The sequence below is a fragment of the Thermobia domestica genome, chromosome 12 (assembly GCF_964235325.1).
Source record: "Thermobia domestica chromosome 12, izTheDome1.hap1.1, whole genome shotgun sequence".
NCBI lineage: Eukaryota > Metazoa > Arthropoda > Insecta > Zygentoma > Lepismatidae > Thermobia > Thermobia domestica.
This window is the reverse complement of record NC_137465.1, coordinates 104,102,356-104,125,224: the sequence shown is the minus strand read 5'-3', so window position 1 is coordinate 104,125,224 and position 22,869 is coordinate 104,102,356. Positions and strand designations below refer to the sequence as shown.

General features: G+C 36.1%; 1 protein-coding gene across 1 annotated transcript in view; it reads left to right on the top strand.

Moving 5' to 3' along the window:
- The window catches only part of LOC145665765 (uncharacterized), a 51,617-nt gene extending 32,478 nt beyond the window's left edge, over positions 1-19,139 (top strand). The window contains exon 3 of the mRNA XM_081732892.1: positions 18,226-19,139. Within this exon, the coding sequence (XP_081589018.1) occupies positions 18,341-19,045 (705 nt within the window). The 5' untranslated portion in view covers positions 18,226-18,340 and the 3' untranslated portion in view covers positions 19,046-19,139. The remainder of the gene's footprint in view (positions 1-18,225) is intronic.
- Positions 19,140-22,869: the final 3,730 nt, after the last annotated feature.

The following is a 22,869-nucleotide window of genomic DNA, read 5'->3' as shown; positions in this document are numbered from 1 at the left end:
TGTTGCATCAATTTATCGGAAGGATAGCCGAGAGTGTTCACTTGCATCAAGTATTAGGTATTGGATGTTTCACAATGCATGAATCTCTGAGTGACCAGTATTTCAGCAGTAAGCTCTGAGAGAGTTCCTCACTGTTTCGCTGCTCTTTTCGAGTTGGCAACAGACCTTTCACTACTATCTGCACTCTACAGGAAAACAGTTCCATCAGTCATGAACGTCTGATAGTTTTCCGGCTCTCTCTTGCTGTAAATACTCCCAATGCAATTGGCTACAACAAGTATCTTCGTTTACGTTAATATTCTTATAGAAGAATTTTGAGCATTCCCTCATGACTCGAGACCAAAAAAGACCACAGAGATTTGAATTACCCAAGTAGGAAAGCAAATTCTCATTTCACAGGACTATGCCTAGAGCAATGAAGAGTCATGTTTTGCACAGAAATATTGCTTAAACCGTTATAAGTTTGAGAAGAGCAACAATCCTTCCATTGCATCCAGGGTATGAATTCTTGCTCAGTAAGTAACTTTGTGTATAGCTGCTGAAATAACCATTCTTCGCACGGGAAGAATACGTTTATCTAATCGTTCTTTGCGAAAACTTTAAACCCTTTTCCCCCTTAGAATATGCATTTCAATGAAATTGAAATGATGAAAACCCTTGTCTTCCCAAGTGCTAACTATGTTTAAAAATTCATTTCAAATGGTTCATCTGTTCTCCCGTGATGATGAGACAGGCGACCTCTCTAACTTTAAGGAATTTCGATATATGATCATCTTAGCATAACAATAGCAAATCTCACCTTTCTTCTCGCCAACTTTTTCTTCTCTACTACGAGAAATATGAAAAAAAAAAAAAAACACACACACACAAAAAAAAAAAAAAAACCCGCTGAAACGTCTTTAAACGAAAAGTATAAATTATATTTCAAAACGAAAGGGATTTCGAAATATTATTATATCAATTGGAACTCCAAACATTTTCTTCTCACTTTATTTTTTCTTCTAGGGGAAAGATGAAAGATACGCTCAAACATGTATTTTATTATTTTAAATGAGAAGTCCAAATATTAAGTTTTATGTCTGTAAGCTTAATAGAAGTATTATAATACAATAACACTTTGCAACAAATTTAAACTTTTTTCTGTCCTTCAAATTAAATTCTGTGATTTTTCTCACTGACAGGTGCTGAGTTCATTGTAGGAAATCAAAAATGTTTCATCACGTCAAGTTTTTATTGGGCGGGCCAGAACACATTATACGAAATGTACATATTTACATATATTTACTATCTAATGTAGGCTAGGAAGGCGTATTATACTAATATGAAGTTTTGTTGATTTACCCTTACGCTTGTAGACATCTGGAGTATCTCTGATGATAAACCAGCAACACAGTATGCATATTTGCAGTTCGTTTTCCACTGTAACGCTTTCCAAACGTGGCAATGTTCTGATGAAACCATTCTCCATGTTCATCACTTACTGTTCAGAGATTTTGAGGGAAAAGGAAAGATGTGAGTGCAAAAAGTGTTATTTCCCATGAATTGAAAACTGTGCACTACTGCTCTCGAACGGGTCGGGTTGACCCGCCCCGCCAAGTGACCCGACCCGATCCGACTCGGGTCGGGTTACAGGTCGGGTTGTCCGATCGGGTTATTGGGGTCGGGTTGTCGGGTCAGCTTGGGTCGGGTCATTCGGGTCGGGCTATATTTCATGTGAACGCACAAAATGTTAAAGAATTGATTGCTGGTGGCAACTCTACGTTCTAGCGCTCTTGTCGGACGATTACCGCTAATCACGTTTATATCGAGAATTCTGATCACGTTCACATGAGGTCGGGATGGTTAGGAGAATAGCAGGTGCTCTTGTAATCGATGATAGTCATTTTTGTGTTGATATAGTGATGGCTTGATTGTGTGAGTGTTCGTAAACGTGTAGATGAGTAGAAAAATATTCTTGTGCTAGCACTTGCCTACAGGACCCACATTTGACATTTTTTATGGCTCTAATAAGACATTCCATTCAAGACATTCCGCCCGCCTCTAGATTTCATTCAGAGATTCATGACTAGTGCATCGTGTATAAGCAACATCATAAATACTATCTTGTCTACGTTTTGCGGAATTGTATTTCCAGCAGGATAATGCGCTTTTCATACAGTTAAGGACAATCAAGTGTGTTCACGTCAATGTATGCTTTCTACCTTGACCTGTAGAACTCCGAAACTAACATATCGAGCACATGCAGGACATGGTGAGACGATATTTGGTTCCCAGCCGGTGACCATAGCTCAACTACACCACGACATACAGCAAATGCGGGAAACCATACCCGAGAGAGAGGTTCAGCATTTATACAACCATCTACCTGTTGGAATAGGTGCTTGTGTTGCCGCTTGGAATGGTTACATGTGCTATTAAGGTAAGCATTGTGTATTCTTAACACCCTGTATAACATGTTCGGGATACTTCACTGGACCCATGTTGAGATGACTGCCATTTACCACCGTTTTATTCTCGTGCACCGAAGCTCTACCAGACTCTTGAATTATTATTAGGTGTTCATAATTTTTGCTTCCACCTGTGTTGCAGACAGATAGATACTTATAGATAGGCTGTATTCACATTTTGATAAATTATGTGTTTATAGAAAATAGGAAAACATACTACTTACGCTGGTTTTCCACTATTTGGACTGAAACTGTACTGCAATTATTTAAAACGTATAACTGAAATTGCAAGTTAACTATGCAATTTAATGCATTAATGCAAGACATTCTAATGTTTTCTTTACCATCATCAATATATCACCAGAAAATTCAAAATTTCACCAGATATACTATTCGCTTATATGTAATATTATTTTCCAAGTTGAGACATCTGGTGACAATTCGTAGCCTAGTGGCTAACGTGCGTGCAATCTGTGAGTTTCTTGGGTTCGATTCTCGTTAGAGGGTACTTGCTTTGTATGCAAACCTGAGTATGACTTTCATTTCGATTTCAAACGATAAGTCTCATTTCACAAGCCTTGGTGCTATCGATCAAGCTCCAATCGATCAAGCAATCAACCAACCAAGTTTAGTAGTTCGCTCGTACATAAAATACCTCAAAAGTCTGGAATCTTTCCCTATGGAGAAGAAGAAATTCTAAGGATGAACATATCGAGGCCATTTTGCTGGTTGATGTCTAAATTCAGTAAGTAAGGATGAAACTGTAGGTTTTGATACTCTTGCAGGCAAGTATTTAATCGTTCAAATCAAACATGTAAGAATAAAACAAACTGTGCAAACCAAGAGCTGCTACTAATGACAATACTACTACTGCTGTGATAAGAGCTAGAAAAAAGTCGATTTGTACGCATAAGGAGGCCTTGTGTAGGAGTACAGTTCACCATATCCTAAAGTTTCCTCAATAGTATTTCCTTCAAACTAGAGCTGCAACAGAAGGTTAATTAAGATCACAATGACAAACGCATGGAAATCTTGTCAATTGGCACTCCATATGTGTAGAAGAAATTAGATATTTCCATCTCAAGTACTGATCTCCGACGAAGCCAATTTTTATCGTCCAGACGAAGTCAGAGCTCTCTTGTTATACTCTCTCGAAAATCTATTCTGATTTCGCTAAGATTTCGCCCGATAAGAAACTGCTGCGTTGGTGCAATTGAAATGTCCAGTTTCAAAGCCCCAAATAATGGAAATCACAATACCTTGTTAGTTAAAGTAGTTTCCGGTTAAAACCACTCACTTTTGCTTTCGTTTAGCCAGTGATTGGATTCTATTACGAGAAGTCTGAAGTCTGCAAAAAACCTTCAACCGCATGTTGCACCGCCCATTCGTTTGGGAAATTCTTCCTTGCCAAGAAGTGAACCGGATATCGGAAGAAGTGGTAATCGGAGGCAAAGATGTCATGAGAATGCGATGTGTGTGCAAGTTTTTTCACTGCAGTTCATAGATAGTCTACTCCCTCCTTTAAGCGACATGTCGACGTGCAACTTCAGGACACCATGTCTTTTGACCACGATGACTGCCTGCGGACAAATTTTGGTTACATTTAATGAATTTCATGACTGTAACGATCCACATTGATGGTTTTGCCTCGATGGAGAAAGACATGATGGATCACCATCACCATAAACCACCATTCTAGAAACAATACATTCTCTGGGTGGACGAGTGGTTTTGGACACTACCTTGGACGTTAATCACAGTCTATCAACTGTCTTGACTGTTTGCGATTGTTGTAACAGATTCATTTTTCATTAAATGCCGTCAATCTTCCCATGTTTCTATGTAATCTGAGAACTGCGCCTCTCCAGACCGCGATTCTTGTTGGTCAGCTCGTGTAGCACGCAGGAGGACTTCCCTTTTCCACCTTACCGATTGCATGCAGAACCGAATAATACTTGTAATTGCACGAAAATTTCTCTGAAGGGTCATGTTGTTGTGAGCAGCTCAACAAAGTATGCTGCTTGTTGATGTCTTCAATGATCATTTTTCAACACTGAGTTAATAGCACCGAACTTCCAAATCAACGGCGTATGGTGCGTTCAGTCACTCCTGGCACAAATGCACTGTTGATATTTTTCGCGGCTAGATGGCAGAATCTCTCAGCTTGACTTCGTAAAGAAAAATCTCATAATTTGGTGTTCTTCATGGCGCACTTTCACACGATTCCGTTTAACATCATACTACTTCGTGATTGAATAGGTACTCCATCCTCTTTTCTGAACATGTACTGAGTTCGTGAAGTCAAACACGTAACCTCCTCGCTTTGTTCATTGGTTACATTACAGAAGTGTTTTTTTTTTTTTTTTTATCAGACGTAATAATGAACATTTCAATCGGGGCCATAGATATAATCCAGGTAATAATTAGGTCAATACGGATTGTTTGCTCATACTTCTGTACACACACATGGCACCTTACCTAATTTCCATTTTTTGTCGGTTAAGTGTATTTAGTTCAGAAGACAAGTTATTTGCAAGGATCACTCCAGTGTCTCCATGTTTCTGTAAATGAAATAATCGTTATCAGGCATATGGTGTAGCCACTTGCGCTACGTTTACTGAACATCACTTATGTGTGTGTGTGTTAAACATATGTTATAGTGGTTATCACCTACATACATTTGGCAACGTATTCAGCTGGATATCAATATTCCTATGCGGAGTTAATATTTGGAATATTTTAATCCGAAATAAATAAAAACTGAGGTTCCAGTATTGAAAATTAATAAACTACCAACAACCACAATAAATTAAGCTTCCTATAAACTAATTCAAAAGGACGCTAAAGCTGATCGACTACATACATTTGGCAACGTATTCAGCTGGATATCAGTGTTCCTGTGAGGAGTTAATATTTGGAACGTTTTAATCCGAAATAAATAAAAACTGGGGTTCCAGTATTGAAAATTAATAAACTACCAACAACCACAATAAATTAAGCTTCCTATAAACTAATTCAAAAGGACGCTAAGGCTGATGAAAGCAGAAACAGAATATCTAGTTTGGTTCCAAAAATATTCTACCTTTATAATTCCACACTTTTGGAATGCTCTGTAGAATTCCATATGCCATACGTGTGAATGATATAATCTGACATCTTAAAAATAAATTAAGAATAGTGTTAAAAATTAATTCAATAGACATGACTTGCTGCTAGAATTGATCAAAGCTGAGTTGAGAAATAAATAAATTCTGTTCATCGAAGCCAAGATTTTCTGTTCTTACAGCATATAGTAAAGTTACTCGGCCATGATGGTTAACAATAAAACATACGCAATAACAATAAAATATGCACGTAAAAATTTTAACAGCTGCTCTCTAAGGCAGATCATTTTATTTTTTGAGTGCGCTCGTACCGATTGTAGAATAGTATGAACTTTGCTGTTCACTGGAAAGTTGCCTGATTTTGTAATGCTTCTATCAATTATCATCATTGTGCATGCATTAAAGATGAAACTAGCTGCTGGTTATTTCATTTAATTTATTGCTTTAAACACTTGTAGAAAGTATTGATTGTTCCAAAGTGTTGTCATGGATACTTGTCATTTGCTGAAACGGATTGCGTTCGTAATTAGAATATTGCGTTACTTCACGACGCGACGTTCGCTCTTATCCTACAAGTACTATGGAAATGCAGTACAATTTTGTCTGTCATTGCAGATAAAGCCCGTAGAAGCAATGTAACAATAACTGAGAGCAGGATTTCTCTTCACCTGGCACAAAACTTTTATTCGTTAGGAAAATGCAAAATTAACTTATTAACCATGTGGTATTGGGAAGCTTCATTTGGGTTCGTTCACTTCACTCACAACATGTCAAATTTTTAAACACCTTAAATCACGTGTTGAAGACTTCAATACACATTTAGGCTTCTCATGGTCATGGCAATGAACATTGCTATATGTGTACGATTGCTCTTGGTCCATTCCGATTCGATTTGTCATTCGTAAAGAGTCTTTGGCGCAGGAGACCCGGGTTCGATTCCCGAGAGCTGTTGAGGTTTGAATCTTACGTTAAAATTGTAAGTTTACGTCTCATATAGCCTCGCTGCTGTGTGGGATGCAACACTTTAATCCAGGGATGCAAATAAGCAACACAATTTTACTAGCCCAAGAAAAAAGCTACTAACCCTCATCCCACAATAGAAATCATTTACTTACCTTCGGTATGATATCAGATACTCGCTCCCCCCGGGCAGCGGTCGAGTGGTTATTTGCATCCCTGCTTTAATCCAATCAAATCCAATTGATTTTTCTCATTAGCTTCGTTACAAAGAGCTCGGGAACAACTTTAGAATATGACATCAGCCTTAGTTACCGACTATAACGCTTCGAAATGAAATTTGAATAAGATCAAGGTTTAACACTTTATGCATGTATGATGTTAACAGGGCCCCAACTACAACGTAGAATCTTCGTCACGCGGAAATGCGCTTTCGTGGCACTTATATTTAATAGGGAATACCAACCTATCTTGAGAACCTCAACGCTTTATGGCATGTGGTACTTAAAATGAGTTTCCCATTTTAGTTTAAATTACACACACTCTCATTGATTCTTTTAATCAGTAAGAGCTCCTTCGTGGTTAAGCGGTTAGCGTACGCGCCTTTCGCGTGGGAAACCTAGGTTCGATTCCCGGCGGGAGCTCATGTGGTTCGAATTCCACGTTAATCAGTGGGTCCCGTCTCATATAGCCTCGCTGCTGAAAGGGACGTTAAACTTAAAATCAACTCAAATAACCAGTAAATATCAGTTAAAGCTATTTGCAGATGGGACTTGAGCCGTTGTTTTGTCTAGTTTTCACGTATTAGTATCAGTAGCTAAGCGCAAGAAAAGTTAAGAAAAAAAGTTCGTTAAAATATTAAAAGTGTTAGTATTCCTTAGAGTGTTCTCTCAGTAATGAACAATGATATTTTTGTAGTTGAAATGAAGAATTGTTCACACAAATACTATAAAATTTAATGTGCGGCATATTGTCTCAGTAGTAGAAAGGTAATTTCTGATACGAGGGTTTCTAGTTTGATCCTAGATCTATAATTTTGTCGTGAATAACATTTGTCTGTGAGTTTTGTTTGAGTTCTCTCGTTTCTCTTACATTATCATTCCACCAATTCTTTTGTAATAATCTACTTCCAATTAGGCAGCGTTAAATAACGAAAAATTCGGTTTTTAGTAACCGAATTGCTTTCGTATAGCACACCGAGCTATTGGTTACTGCAACCGAATACTTTTCGGTTTAACCGAGTAGTTGACAAATTCAACCAAGAGATTAATTAACCGAGTACGTACAAGGTAAAGATCATCGAGCAGAACTGTTTAATATAACAAATGCTGTTGGTGAAAGTAACCCTATTATTAAGTATTATGCCTTTCGGCATAAATCTCCGGGTGTAGATGAAATTCCGGCTGAGTTAATTTTAGCTGGAGGCGAAAAATTGTGGAACAAGATACACAAACTCATTCTCCTTATCTGGTACAAGGAAGAATTGCCACAAGAGTGGAAAGAGTCAATCATTGTTCCAATTCACAAGAAAGGCGACAAAACTGACTGTAATAATTATCGAGGCATTTCTCTTCTGTCAACATCCTATAAAATCCTTTCAAATATTCTGTTAGCAAGATTGACCCCATACGCAGATGAAATTATTGGAGATTATCAGTGCGGATTTAGACGAAATCGATCAACTATCGACCAAATATTTACCATTCGCCAAATACTCGAAAAGAAGTGGGAATACAATACCCCGGTACATCAACTATTTATTGATTTTAGAAAGGCTTACGACTCGGTTAGGAGAGAAACATTATACAACGTTCTTACAGAACTTGGAATACCGAGAAAGCTAATTAGATTAATTAAGATATGTTTAAGTGAATCCCAAAGTAAAGTCCGGGTAGGAAAATTTTTGTCCCCGAGCTTCCACGTCGAAAATGGCCTGAAACAAGGAGATGCGTTGTCGCCATTATTATTTAACTTTGTGCTGGAATACGCCATAAGGAAAATCAAAGATAGCAACCAGGGCCTAGAGTTGAACGGCATTCACCAGGTTATGGCATATGCTGATGATGTAAATTTAATAGGGGATGATAGGAGAACAGTAGAAATAAATGCAGAGATCTTATTAAACGCTTGCAGGGACATGGGTTTAGAAATAAATGCAGAGAAAACTAAATACATGGAAGTGCGTCGGGACCGTAATACGGCAAATTGTGGAGACGTTAAAATATTAAATAATGCTTTTGATAAAGTGGATACTTTCAAATATTTAGGATCAATATTAACAGACGAAAATCATATTCACGAAGAAATTAAATGTCGACTAAAAGCAGGGAATTCGTGTTACTACTCGGTTCAAAATCTCTTGTCGTCGCGAATTCTGTCGAGGAATTTGAAGCTTAAAATATATAAAACGATAATCATGCCTGTAGTTCTGTATGCTTGCGAAACATGGTCGCTTACTCTGAGGGAAGAACATAGACTGAAAGTATTTGAGAACAGGATCCTGAGAAGAATATTCGGACCCAAGAGGAACGAGAATGGGGAATGGCGGAAGCTTCATAACGAGGAACTACATAGTTTATACGGTTTACCCAACATTGTTAGGGTCATCAAGTCTAGGAGGCTTAGGTGGGCAGGTCATGTAGCTAGAATGGAAGAAAGTAGAAACGCTTTCAAAGTCTTGACTGGTAGACCCATAGGAAAACGACCATTAGGAAGACCTAGGCGCAGATGGGAGGATAATATTAAGATGGATCTCGCAGAGATAGGAATACAAAGTAGAAATTGGATGCAATTAGCTAAGGATAGAAGTCAGTGGAGAGCTTTTGTGAACGCGGCACTGAACCTCCGGGTTCCATAGGCCATAGAGTTAGTTAGTTAGTTAGTTAGCCTTTCGGCAGGTTCTGTGACTAATTAGGATTTTTTTTTTCAATTTTAGATTTGGGCCTGGAAACGTTTCTTCCACGTTTCTCTATCTTCAGCTTCCTCTTTTAGCTCCCAATATTTTCTTCTATTTTTCAAATCATCGATCAGCTGTGTTCTTTTTCCTATTCCTCGTTTCCCTTCCCTCCTTCCTTCTATGGCGGTGTAAAGAAGACAATTTCTTCCCAAGATGTTTCTAATCCAATTGGCCTTCCTACGAAGGATACTGGATAGAAGTGTCCTCTTCTCTCCTATTCGTTTTAAAACATCTTCGTTTGTTGCTCTCTCTGTCCATTTTACCTTCTCCGTTTTCCTCCAACGCCATATTTCGAAGGTCGCCAAATATTTCTTCTCTAACTTCCGTAATGTCCAAGTCTTTGAACCATGCAGTCCAATGCTCCATATATAGCACTTGACCAATTTCTTCCTTGGTCCAATATTATGGTTGCTAGTTAAGAGTTACCTTTTCTTGTTCAACGCTTCTTTAGCTATGACCATTCTTGACCTGATCTCTTTGGTACAGTAAGCATCTCTCGTCAAAATACTTCCCAAATACTTGAAATTATCGACCTCTTTAAGTTCTCTTTGTTCTACTCTAATCCGTAAGGGCTTGCTGTCTACGGGATATTCTCATGACTTTCGACTTTTCGATGTTGATTTCCATTCTATATAGTTTTCCAGTGTCAACTATTTTATCAATCATATCCTGTAGTCCTCCTTCGGTTTTTTAGCTACCATCTGCATACCTGATTTTGTTAATGATCTGCCCTCCACTCGATTAATTTAACCGAATATGTTGGTTACTGAAGCCGAGGTAATTGGTGAACCCTCCCTGCTCAACAGATTGGAGCAATTACATGACATTAAGAAGAAAAAATACAAAAGAAACTAAAAGGAATCGAGAAGATTCGAACCAGTGATCAGTAGAATAACGCCTTAACACTTTTTTTTTATCTTATTGATTTTTCTAATTTTCCATCAGATAGAGGAATATAGAGGACCATATCCAGAAATATAGAGGACAGTTAAAATTCCACATAAATTCCCCGCCGGAAATCGTACCCAGGGCTACGTATACCAAAGATGCAGACGACAGCCACTAGACCAGCGGGGAAGGCCACACACTCATTTCTCAGCGGAGAAAACTATTCTGCATTTCTTCATTGCATTTCTACAACGCACCACTTATGCATTATTAATTTTATCGCGAGATATGTTTAAAATAACCGAATATGAACGTTATATATATATATATATATATATATATATATATATATATATATATATATATATATATATATATATATATATATAGATAGATAGATAGATATCGGGTGTTCTAAAAATGGCGCCCACGGATCACTCAGCATTATTCTACAAGTCAAAATAAAACGATATATATGTCTGGAGACACAAATTGCACTATGTGGTAACGTTCCAAATAAAGAACCATAGATTATATCTACCAATCTATATCGATATTAGATCTGCCAAATAGTTATATCGATTCTTTCCAGATGGCAACTAAAGTCGATATTGATTGACACTAGCATCACTTATTACTAGAGTCCGGATTTTTATGTAATATCAACCCCCTAAATATGTACATAAATATGTAACAAAAATCGCTTAAAATGTAAGAAATATGTAATATTAAAAAGAATATGTAATATATTAAAAAGAATATTTATGAAAACGTAATATTAACACGCGTATGAGTATGCAATATTTAAACGAATTATGAAAATAAAAAGGAAAATCTACTACACTTTATCCTGCTTAATGCGAGTCCCCCAATGAAGTTAAATGCTTGAACAGTTGAGACAGCCATACGTCACTGACGTGACTGACTGCAGGATAATTGTGTTGTTTATTTGCATTCGCACCTACAGGTGTGGATCACAAAAATTTAAGGATTTGACGAACCTACATATGAAGGAAAAAATATGTAATTACATACAAATCCGGACATTACTTATTACATAGCAATCGATTTAACTGCTTGCTATATTCGTAAAGTAATGCTAATGGCTCCAAGTTAATCTGCGTCGTTGCCACATTATGAAATTTTGATTTGCTATAACGGCTGAAGGAGGCCCCATCATATAACATTTTCACTTTATTTTGGCCTATAGAATAGTGCTCTGTGGTCCGTGGGCGCTATTTTTAGAACACCTGAAATATATATATATATATATATATATATATATATATATATATATATATATATATATATATATATATATACTAGCAGCGTTCACCCCGCTTCGCTGCGGTCACCCCGGAACGCAATAAACTTTGTTACTTAGATAATTTTTACTTTTTCGCTTTCAAGTGATATGATAAAAACCATAGAAGATTACAGTAAATGTTAACATTATATCGCCTGTCATTTATGTTAACCCGCCCCGCTTCGCTGCGGTCACCCCGGAACGCAATAAACTTTGTTACTTAGATAATTTTTACTTTTTCGCTTTCAAGTGATATGATAAAAACCATAGTAGATTGCAGTAAATGTTAACATTATATCGCCTGTCATTTATGTTAACCCGCCGAGTGACACGGTCATGCGGGTTGCATATAAATATGTTTATTTTTACCTATGATGAACTAACAAAGGATTTGTACGTTATGGACACTTGAATGGTCAATTATCTCAAGACACTGGTAATTAAAAATTAAAGTGATATGATAAAAACCATCTAGGGTCCAAATCCTAATAACCCCCCAAAAATGAAAGAAATTGGTTCAGCCGTATTAGCGTGATGAGGGAACAAAGGATTTGTGCGTTCTCTTTTATATATAAGATATATATATATATATATATATATATATATATATATATATATATATATATATATATATATCTTAGTGTTGGGAAGTAACGTAACGCAAGTAACGCGTTACATTTTTTCAAAAGTAACTGTAACGGTAACGCGTTACAAATTTTTAAGTAACGTACTTAGTTTGCGTTACTTTTTTCGCGTTACATTTCGGATGAGTAACTACAATATATGTATTTTTTTTTTTTCGGAAACAAATGTTTCTTTCGTGTAAGTGAATTTCTCAGAATGAAACAATCGAGCATGAACTACGTATGTCAGTGACCGACAGTCACAGACACACACAGAAACAGATAAGTTCGTAGTGCCACTTGCTGTTTTTTGAAGATGAGGACAGCCTTAGGGAAATCACGTGTACTGATTGCAAACACCTGGAAGATTTTTTTGTAGATTTTGACAGCTCCAAATCAATACGTTCAGTGAGTGAACTAGGAGTGCAACTATTTTACTTTGATTGGTATTGTTTTTTATAAAGATGGAGAACTAAAATATTTTACCGTTCGAACATTTGAAAGAATACTTTTTTCTTAGGAGCTAAGGATGATGGTGGACAGAATTTAAAAGTAAAGTGTCTGAAGTGCCCCGGCGGAAAATATTTATCAACAACTAGGGTGCCATAATTAACGATTTACAGTAAGGTGTTAATATGAATAAACTGTGTTCTGATGAGCAGGCCTACTTTATTACTGGAAAATAGTTTGCTGATGGTATGTAATATTCGAGTTCTTTCAGATCAGTTTGCTTAACCTAGAGTCCCGTTGATTATAGAGTAGTGTAATGTTTCTCTACAGTATACTCTTTATTTTTAATTTTACATAGCAACATTGTTATTATTATATAATTAGTTTAACAGAATAATAATAAGCAACCATTTTTTCTAACGTATAGGGATGAGCACGAGTCAAGCTAAAACTCGACTCGACTCGAATTGAAGTCGAGTTTCGAGTCAAATCAAGGGTAATATCCTCGAGTCGAGTTCCGAGCCGATTCAGTTTTTCGCGTCGAGTTTGATAAATGGCTCGTTCGTTTTAAGTCGTCTTGAAATCATGGTCTGATTACACTGGAAAACGAAAGCCATGAGAAATTGAAGCTAAACAGTAATATGGAATACTTCTAGTGTTGCTCACGAGAGGGGACACGGCTCGCATCTCGTCTTGTCTCGATAACGAGACCACAAGAGATTTTTTATAACAAGCTCAGCTCTGCTCGGCTCAAGCCATGTGCTCGGTTCGGCTCAACTGAGCAGAGAGCTCTTGCCGAGTCGTTTGGGTGAGCTGTTGGCTCCGCTTACTTCTTGGTTCGGGTCGATAGTGAATGAGCTGTGAGCCGAACTGCTCGAGTCGTTGACAATTCTAAACCCGGGCCTAGCAGTTTTGAAGATATTTGACCATGCCCTTTAACTTTTAACAGTGTTTGGCTCGAGCCCGAATACTCAACCTAGACCCTCAACCCAAACTCAGAAGCTTGTGAACAATGTCCTTGATTCCTAGACTTCACGACTACCGAGGTTGGCAATCAACTGTTTTTTTAGTATTCAAATACAAACCACCTATCTTTCTCTTTATATGCAGTGTTGTTATAATAATAATAATAATAATAATAATAATAATAATAATAATAATAATAATAATAATAATAATAATAAAGTTGTATTATGTATTAAGTAATAATAACAAATTGCATTTGTCTACAACAAATAATATAAGTTGTAGTAGTAGTAGTGTCATTGATAATAATTATACTGTCTATGTAATATACTTGAAGAATGTACTCGAAACTACACAGCGGATTTGGCTCGAGTCGAGCTCTCAAGTTGGAGGAAATTTTTCGAGTCGAGCTCAAAGATGTTTGTTTCTAGTCGAATCGAGTGTCAAAGAAAACTCGCACGTCTCCATCCCTACGAGTAACGCTGTATGGCATTTTATCAGTGTTACATTATATGAAAATGTTCATATATCAAGTAAAAATTTGTGCTTGCATTTACATAAAGCGATTCAGAACGTGCAGCTATAATAATAATAATAATAATAATAATAATAATAATAATAATAATAATAATAATAATAATAATAATAATAATAATAATAGCGGTAGTAATGGTAGTACGGAAAATTGAAGCCATAATTTTTTTCACATTTCTTAAAATTTCGGACCCAAAAGTAACGCGTTAGTAACACGTTACTTTCGAAGTAAAGTAACAGTTACTTTTTGGGAACAAGTAACGCGTTACTAATGCGTTACATTTTAAGAGAAAGTAAAGTAACTTGTAACGCGTTACATTTTTACAAGTAACTTACCCAACACTGAATAAAACTCAACAATTTATCGTGAAGAAATGGTTAAACACAAGAAGAGAGTTTAAGTAGCCAAATTTAATTGTATAAGTAAAATGAACCAAGTACTAGGCAATTATCAAGTGCGATGTGCAGTTACCGAGTACAGACTATTTTTACTGAGGGAAGATAAATATTGTCAATGTTTATTAAGTAACATAGTGAATTCGTTTAAAAATCTTGGTAGGGGGCATCGATACGAGGCCGGCGATTTCGATTGATTCTTGTAATACTCTATGAGACAAACACAATGGTACCAAATTGTTTTGAAATGTAAGCTCGGGAACATAGGGAAAATCGGTGTTGAATGTGGGGGGGGGGGGGAATACATACAGGGCCCATAGTGGGACCGGACTTGTTTCAGAAGTCCGATCACTTTCTTGAGCAAAAGCAAAAAAATGTGAATCGTGCAAATCTCAGGTGAGATCTCTCGCTCCCCATCCTTCCTACGTTGAAGTTACCGAACATTTACAAACATACACACACACTTAAACTCAATAACGGGGAAAAATCGAGAAAGTCTATCTTTTTAGATTAGTTCTTAAAAGGTGGTGAGGTATGCTGTAATTGCAGAAGCGCAACTTGGACACATTTTTTGAGAGAATACAAAATACCTTCAAGAAATAGCATTTTAGAAAATCTACTATACTGTTAACCCTTTCCGGTACAAGGTTTTTTGGGCTATTTTTTTAGACTTTCAGTCAAGCAGCTACAGTATCGTCACTATTTATCCTAGGATCATGGTTCATACCTCATTCTCTTCAGAATGGAGCTGGCTTTCAAATGATACCACTCGCATGCTCATACCATATACCACGAGCGGGAAAAATGATGTCAAAGGGAAAATTTCGGAGGGAAATTTTTTTCTCGCACTTTGGGCCTCTCTGGAGCGCCCCTGTGTGAGCGTAGCCATCTAAAAAAATCTGATAAATAGTACTTCGTATACTGAATGTGTGTGCCAAATTTCAAGTTTCTATCTTGAATACCAAGGGCGGGAGAAATTTTATCAGGAATTCCCACCATGCCCCAAATTACCCTAAAACACCATGATCTCAAGTAAAATATTTACTAAGACATACCTAATTACCATAGGGTCATGTTTCGCCCATCATTCTCTTCAGAATAGAACTGCTTTTCAGGCGGTATGACTCACGTGTCTCCATCATGTATCTAAGGCGGGAAAATGAGGAAAAACGGGATTTTTTGGGTCTAAATATCCTTTTTTCAACATTTAGCCCCCCTGGACCCCCCTGCTTTAACGCAGAAATCTGAAAAAAAAATCTGGTAGATACTACTCGGTGGACTGAATGTTTGTGCACAATTTCAATCTTCTAGGTGCAAAAGTAAGCCCGCAAAAAATAATACCGAAAATGTCCAAAACTCCCCTATACAGAAGTATATTTTGCTAAAAATTACCTGATACTTCCCTAATTACGCTAGGGCCATATGTCGCACATCATTCTCTTCAGAATAGAACTGCCTTTCAGGCGGTACCATTCACTTGTCTCCATCATGTATCTAAGGCGGGGAAATGAGGAAAAACGGGATTTTTGGGTAAAAATATCCCTTTTTTCAACTTTTTGATCCTCTGGATCCCCACCTGTTTTAACGCAGAAATCTGAAAAAAAAATCTGGTAAATACTACTCGGTGGACTGCATGTTTGTGCAAAATTTCAATCTTCTACGTGCAAAAATAAGCCCGCCAAAAATACTTTACATAACCCCCCCAAAAAGTATTACACGAAAATATAAATTTTAGACTTATGACGTCATCACCTCCTATGTCTCGACGCAGGATCTTGCATCGTTTGGCCTAATCCTCGTTTCGCCTAACCAATTATCTGACACTTTTATGACAGATAAAAGATAAGCTTTATGTCCGCCATTTTAGGCAAAATAAGGATACTCGTTTGGCCTAATCCTCGTTTTGCCTAAATGGTGGACTATAAAAAAATCGTGGAGATAAAACTGGAGGGAAATTTATCGAAAAAAAATATTCCCTACTATGTGAAGAACTGAGCAATACAATTAGTTTTCCCATAACTAATTTGTAATAGAACTATTTGCTTTCGGAAAAATGTTTCGACAATTGTACATTTACTTTTCCGTTCCATTTTGAGAATTAATGCCCCCCACAGGGTGTATAGTGACTGTATTTGAGATGAGAGAAACACAAAAAGTTACACCCGTTTAAAGGTGAGTGCTGTTCAAAAGTAACTTTTAGTTGCAATTTGTTTCCAAATATCTGATATTGTCAACTGGTACTGCTAATCGATACGTTAAAGGAAATATAGTTTGTGTGTTTCTTCTTATGTAGGTGCTAAAGTTATTTCATTGTAGGTTTTGCTGATCTTTCAGACGATTTCATTCCAGTTTCAACGCTTTTTTGAAACTGTTAATGCATTATAAGAGATCCGATTGTGATTCTATTGTAATTACAATTCGTATGAAATTTGTAACTATTTGGAGCTAGATCTGACAAAAGATCCCTAAATTTACTCATAACTTAACAATGGACAATTGTGATCGCAATGAGTGATTTGTGACAAATCGCTCCGCTGACAAATTGCTCTTTGGAAAATTCCACAATTCAAACATCTCAATGTGTTACTGACAAAGAAAGAAGAAAAATATATTTCATTTCTTATTATTACTTTTGAAATTACAACTTTTGAGTTGAATTTCCACTCGTTTCACATATTAGCGGGAATGTCCATAGCATAAGGCTCTGAGATGCACAATGAGATTGAAATCCGGGCTTCTCGGTGGTTGTTTCAGCAGGAAGAAGTTGAATGCTCCTCCAAACAGATGGTGGCCAACCGGGATCTGTTACGAGGGTGGTTGTCCTGCTGGTACACTCCATTTCCACTCGTATGACAGAAATAAAGATATAGTTGACTCTTGTGATCTTCGTACTTCGATACAATACGGGTGAATAGTAGGTACCAAAGGTCCAAAACATTGCTTACAGAAAAACACTATAAACCAACATGGTCTCCGTTATCTTGTACAATTCCAACCTGACATGATTTCGTTGGGCTGGCACCAAATTATAGATCACTATCGGCGTGATGAGATTGAAATCGAGATTCATCGCACCAGGGTTTACTGGTTTAAACCAGCTGTAAAAAAAAAAAAAAAAAAAAAAAAAAAAAAAAAAAAAAAAAAAAAACGAAAAATGTTCGTAAAAGTGTAAGTGTTCGTAAAATCTTGATGAACACATATTTATGGGTTATCACGTTTCACTCCCGTATATTATTCGTATTATATTCAGACCTAAATTTCCCATTCATTACTCAAGAAGATTATACTACAAAAGCAACTTTTGTATTCTTTTTATAAGTTTATGAATGCTTCTTTTGTGATTTCTTTTATAGTTTGTTATTATTGTTATGCAATTTCAATCAAAGAAAAATTCTAAATATTGTTTCGTTTTAATAATGTTTACTATTGATAAAATACATCAAAATGCTGTATTTTTTGGGGGGAGAGGAGCGTTCATACAAATCCCGCGAGAGGCATTTATTGAAATCAGTAGTATCTTTGGTATTTATTTATGTATAAATGGGTCAGAGCCAGAGTGGACTCAAATAATTCGTATGTTTATTCACTTTTCTTACAGATATGCAATATGCAAATTTGAAACAACATGGTATAGAAAACAATGTTCAGCAGGTGTTTATTGCCATAGAAAAAGTGATGTAGATGAAGGAACTAAAAGGAACTTTATTAGAAACATGGAGAGAAGGATAAGAATGATAGACAGTGATGACGAGAAGAGAAAAGAAGACATAGAACAGTTTCACAGTTTATTAATGCAGAATGGATATAGTGAGGATATATTGAAGAAGAATAGCAAGAAAGAAGAGGGCAGAAGGCAGAAGGAAGTGAGAGAAGATAGAGAAGAAGAAAAGAAAAGATGGTTCGGGATAGAGAGCATAGGAGAAAAAACGGAAGTCTTAAAAAACTTATTGAGAAAAGGAGGAGTAAGAACGTACAGAAAAGGTAGCAGAAGAATGTTAGATGCATTGCGAACGAGGAAAAGGAAGGTGACAGAGATTCAAATAAGTGATGAAGGGGTTGTATATAGAATTAAATGCAAAGAATGTGATATGAGTTATGTAGGAGAAACAGGAAAGAGGTTACAAGAAAGGATTAAACAGCACAAGGACGACGTTCGATTGAAAAGAGATAGTAACGCTATATATAAACATGTAAGGGAGACAGGACATGAAATAGACTGGGAAGGCGTAGAGGGGCTGGAAAAGGAGAAAAGAAGCATTATAAGAAAATGGAAAGAGGCAGAATGGATAAGAAAGGAAGGAAGCGAGAAACTTATGAATTGGAATAGCGGACTAAATATACATGAGGTATGGAGAAAGATATTGGATAAAACAGAGAAGAAAGAAGAGATTAAAACAGGTGTGTTGAACAACGGATAGACAATTAAAAGTTTATGTTTTTCAAAAGTGAAAGTTATTCATACACAGGTGTGCCAATTAAAAGTTTAGCTCTTAAGTGAAAGTTGATCATTAAAAGTTGCATTTGTATTAATTAAAAATTGTTAAAGGAAAGGACGAATATGATTGGTTCATGGAATACCTCCTCTCACTTTAAGAAGTATATAAGCTGTAATCTTAGAAATTGTATTTCATAATGTGTCTGATGAAGGCAAAGTTAATTTGCCGAAACTGTAACGCTATTATTTATTAGTTAATATATGCTTTGGTCAGAATTTGTCTGTTATTTTATAAAAGAAGTTCCAAAGCTAGAATGAGTGGCATTAAGCAAAGTTATGAAAACATTTATACTTTGTTCTCTTACATTGAGTTTCCTTTTACATTGCTAAATTACTGTAGATTTCCAAATTATGCAGATTCAATATTAAAACTGGAAATATATCTATAACTTACGGCAGGAATAGAGTGATAATGTGAGACATGCAACCTGTTTATCGGAAACTGAATTCTCATCAAAAACGATTTCTCATTATCTCTTACGATGTTTAATATTTAGGAATCAATATTGAAACCGAAAGTTGTACTAGTTCTTACTTTAATAGAAGACTCAAGCTGAGATGAAATCTATTCTTAAGATTTGGAATCCATACCATAAATCGTTTGGATCGTTAGAGAACGTGTCGATATATATATACGATATATGAGTAGGCCAATGGCAAAACCTGTTAAATTCATTTTAAAAAGATGAGATAGTGGTTGCTCTGGAAACCTTAGTTGGAAAGCTATTGTTTCCAAATAGTATTCAGTAGAAAAAGCCATTTTAACTAGTTGAATATTGAGATTGAAATATGTGGCAATTACCAAAACTTGTTAAATCCATCATGGCAACAGATGCAAAACCAGTTAAATCACTTTTCCATATTCAGTTTCATAAACTGTTAAATCACAAACCTGCAAATAACCTAATGAGAAAAGCAGAATCAAACCCGGTTAATTCCATATTTCAAACAATTTGAGGTTTCGTACTGTATAGAATTAGTTTAGTAATCTGAATATTTATTGCAACTCTTCGTAAATCATTCGAAATTTTATTTGGCAGAATTTGAAGTGTGTGCTTTCATTATTTTTTTTTATTATTTTTGGACTGAAAATTGAAAAAAAGAAAATGAAATCTTTAGTTTTACTTCCCACGGATATGCCGGTTAGGCTAAAGGAGACGGTGATGATGAGAAATGAATGAAATGGTGGAATGAAGAAAGTGGAAATTTCTGATTCTCTTTCTGCCATTGTTTTGCTCAAACTCAACATTTGCACTGTTTTGCTATATTTCAAATTCATATATTGGGATAATTGGCAAATTAATATTCACCCAATGTTAGTCCATTAAAGGTTACAAACTCTTCCAAAATATAGTCATTCAGTTTAGAAATATATACGGATAGGTATAATTAACTCCGCTTGTAGTTACGAAGGGTTTGACGATTGAAAGCAGCTCAAGCTCACGTTTTACAAAGAGGTTTTTGAGGAATAGGAAACCGAGAAAATGGTGATGCACCAGAGGACGACGACGATATGGTTTTCCACTTAGTAAATGATGATGCAGAGGAGGTTACATAATTCAGTTTTTTGCACATTTGAATCCATTGTTTTCAATTTAGAACAAAATTACTGTAGCATTTATGTATCCATTTTCATTTGTGCCAATCTTATGCAATGTATAGTTGATAATACATTCCCTTCCCCCCTTCAATATTTTAGTAGGCATAATACTGATTTCTGACTCTGACTCCCTTTCTTTTTGATAGGTTTTGTATCTTGAGCCTCAACAAAAATGGCCGCTCGTCCAGATGCAAAAGCTGTTAGTTCCATTTACATATGCAAAACCAGTTAAATCCAAACTATTTTCTTCAATAACGCAATTCACAGACTAGTGTGATTATACAGCTTTCGACAGACCAACACTCACATTATTCTCAATTTTTTAATGTTCTCTACTTTTTAATGTTATTTTACAATTATGACGTGTTTAAGCAGTTTTTCTCGATTTGTCACAAATTTTAAAATGTGAATTTTACGGGTTTTGCTATTCGCCTACTCATATATATTCGTATATATCCATGGTCCTAGTAAATACATAAAGGAGTTTTGGTAATCCTAACTCCTCGAAAATAGTTAATATAATATTAATCTATATATTTTGCATTTCTTAATTCTTTATATACTAGGGAATTTTCTCTTATATAATTTCCCTCTAGTTGAATTTCCACGATTTTTTCTTATTGTCCGCCATTTTAGGCGTAACGAGGATTAGGCCAAACGAGGATCCTTTTTCCGCCTAAAATGGCGGGCACAAATCTTATCATTCATCTGTCATAAAAGTGTCAGATAATTGGTTAGGCGAAACGAGGATTAGGCCAAACGTGGCGACACGCGACGCAGGAAGGTGTGAAACCATACGTAATATCTTCTACAATGCCTCTGGAAAAAAAAAAAAAAAAAAAGACGAAAAAGCTCAAATAGGAGAGTTATAACGCAGTGTGCCATGAAACACCTCGTATGTACAAATTGTACCATGGGATCCCCAAAGGGTTAATCTACCAGTGGTTCCCAATGACATTTGAGTTGCGGACTCCTTTTATTTGTTTTTCAGGTAAGTTACGAGCTCCACACCTTTAAATGTTGGTATCTGCGTAGTAGTAGTAGTAGTGACCAGAATTAATTTACAAACTTTTATTTGTGTTATAAGCATACAACATGTAATACATACATACAAAGAGTTCATGGCATTGTTTACATCTTCTATGTATTGTGAATTTTTCCCCAAGAATATTGTATCTCACGAATATCTGTAATTAGGAGATGAAACTTAGTATATAAAGTCTTTATTAACATTAAGACAATATTTATTTAAGAGTTTTTGAAAATTCCGCTCCTAAAGGAGTGATCTTAGACACTTGTAAAATATTAAAATTTTCTTTGTTTAGTCAGGAAGTGCCGGCTATGGAAATTTGCTTAAGACGATGATCTGGAATTCGATATATAGACTTTTAATTAAATATAAAGAAACATATATTTCAACATTTTCTGAAAATTTTGCTCTTAAAGCGAGAAAGATGACATTTTAATAATAATTATTGAAATTTCCTTTTCAATGTATGAATTCACTTAAATGTATGAATTCACTTAAATTGGAGATGTGAAATTCGGTTTATAAACTATTAAATAAAAATAAGAGAATACGCGTCTCAGCGTTTAAGAGAATACGCGTTTCAGCGTTTTCGGAAATTTTTCTCCTTCGGGGGAAAAATAAAATGTTTGACTTTTACGTCCCACGATTATGCCTGCTAGGCTAAAGGAGACAGTGAGGATGAGAAATGAATGAAATTGTGAAGTGAAGAAAGTGGGAGAAAACGAGAGGACACCGAAGAAACAAACCCACGTACACGGTGTTCGTCCACCACAAAGTTCATTTGGCGCGAGCTCGGATCGAACCAGGGACTCCATGCACGCTCTACCACTGAACCACCGCGACCCCTCTAAGGGTGGAAAAGAGGGGTCATTTCTATATTATCCAAAGTTCCCTTTCTTTATTCAGAAGTGGCCAATTTGAGGGTTTGCTTAAGTTTAAAATGTGAAATTCGGAACTTAAACTCCAGATGTCTCAGCGTTAAAAATAAGAATCTAGGTGTCTCAGGCAGCGTTTTTGGAAGATCCCAAAGATGAAAAAGATGGGCCATTTTTTTATTATCAAAAGTTCCATTTTTTGGGTGAAAATCACCAATTTGAGGATTCGCTTAAGTTGCAGA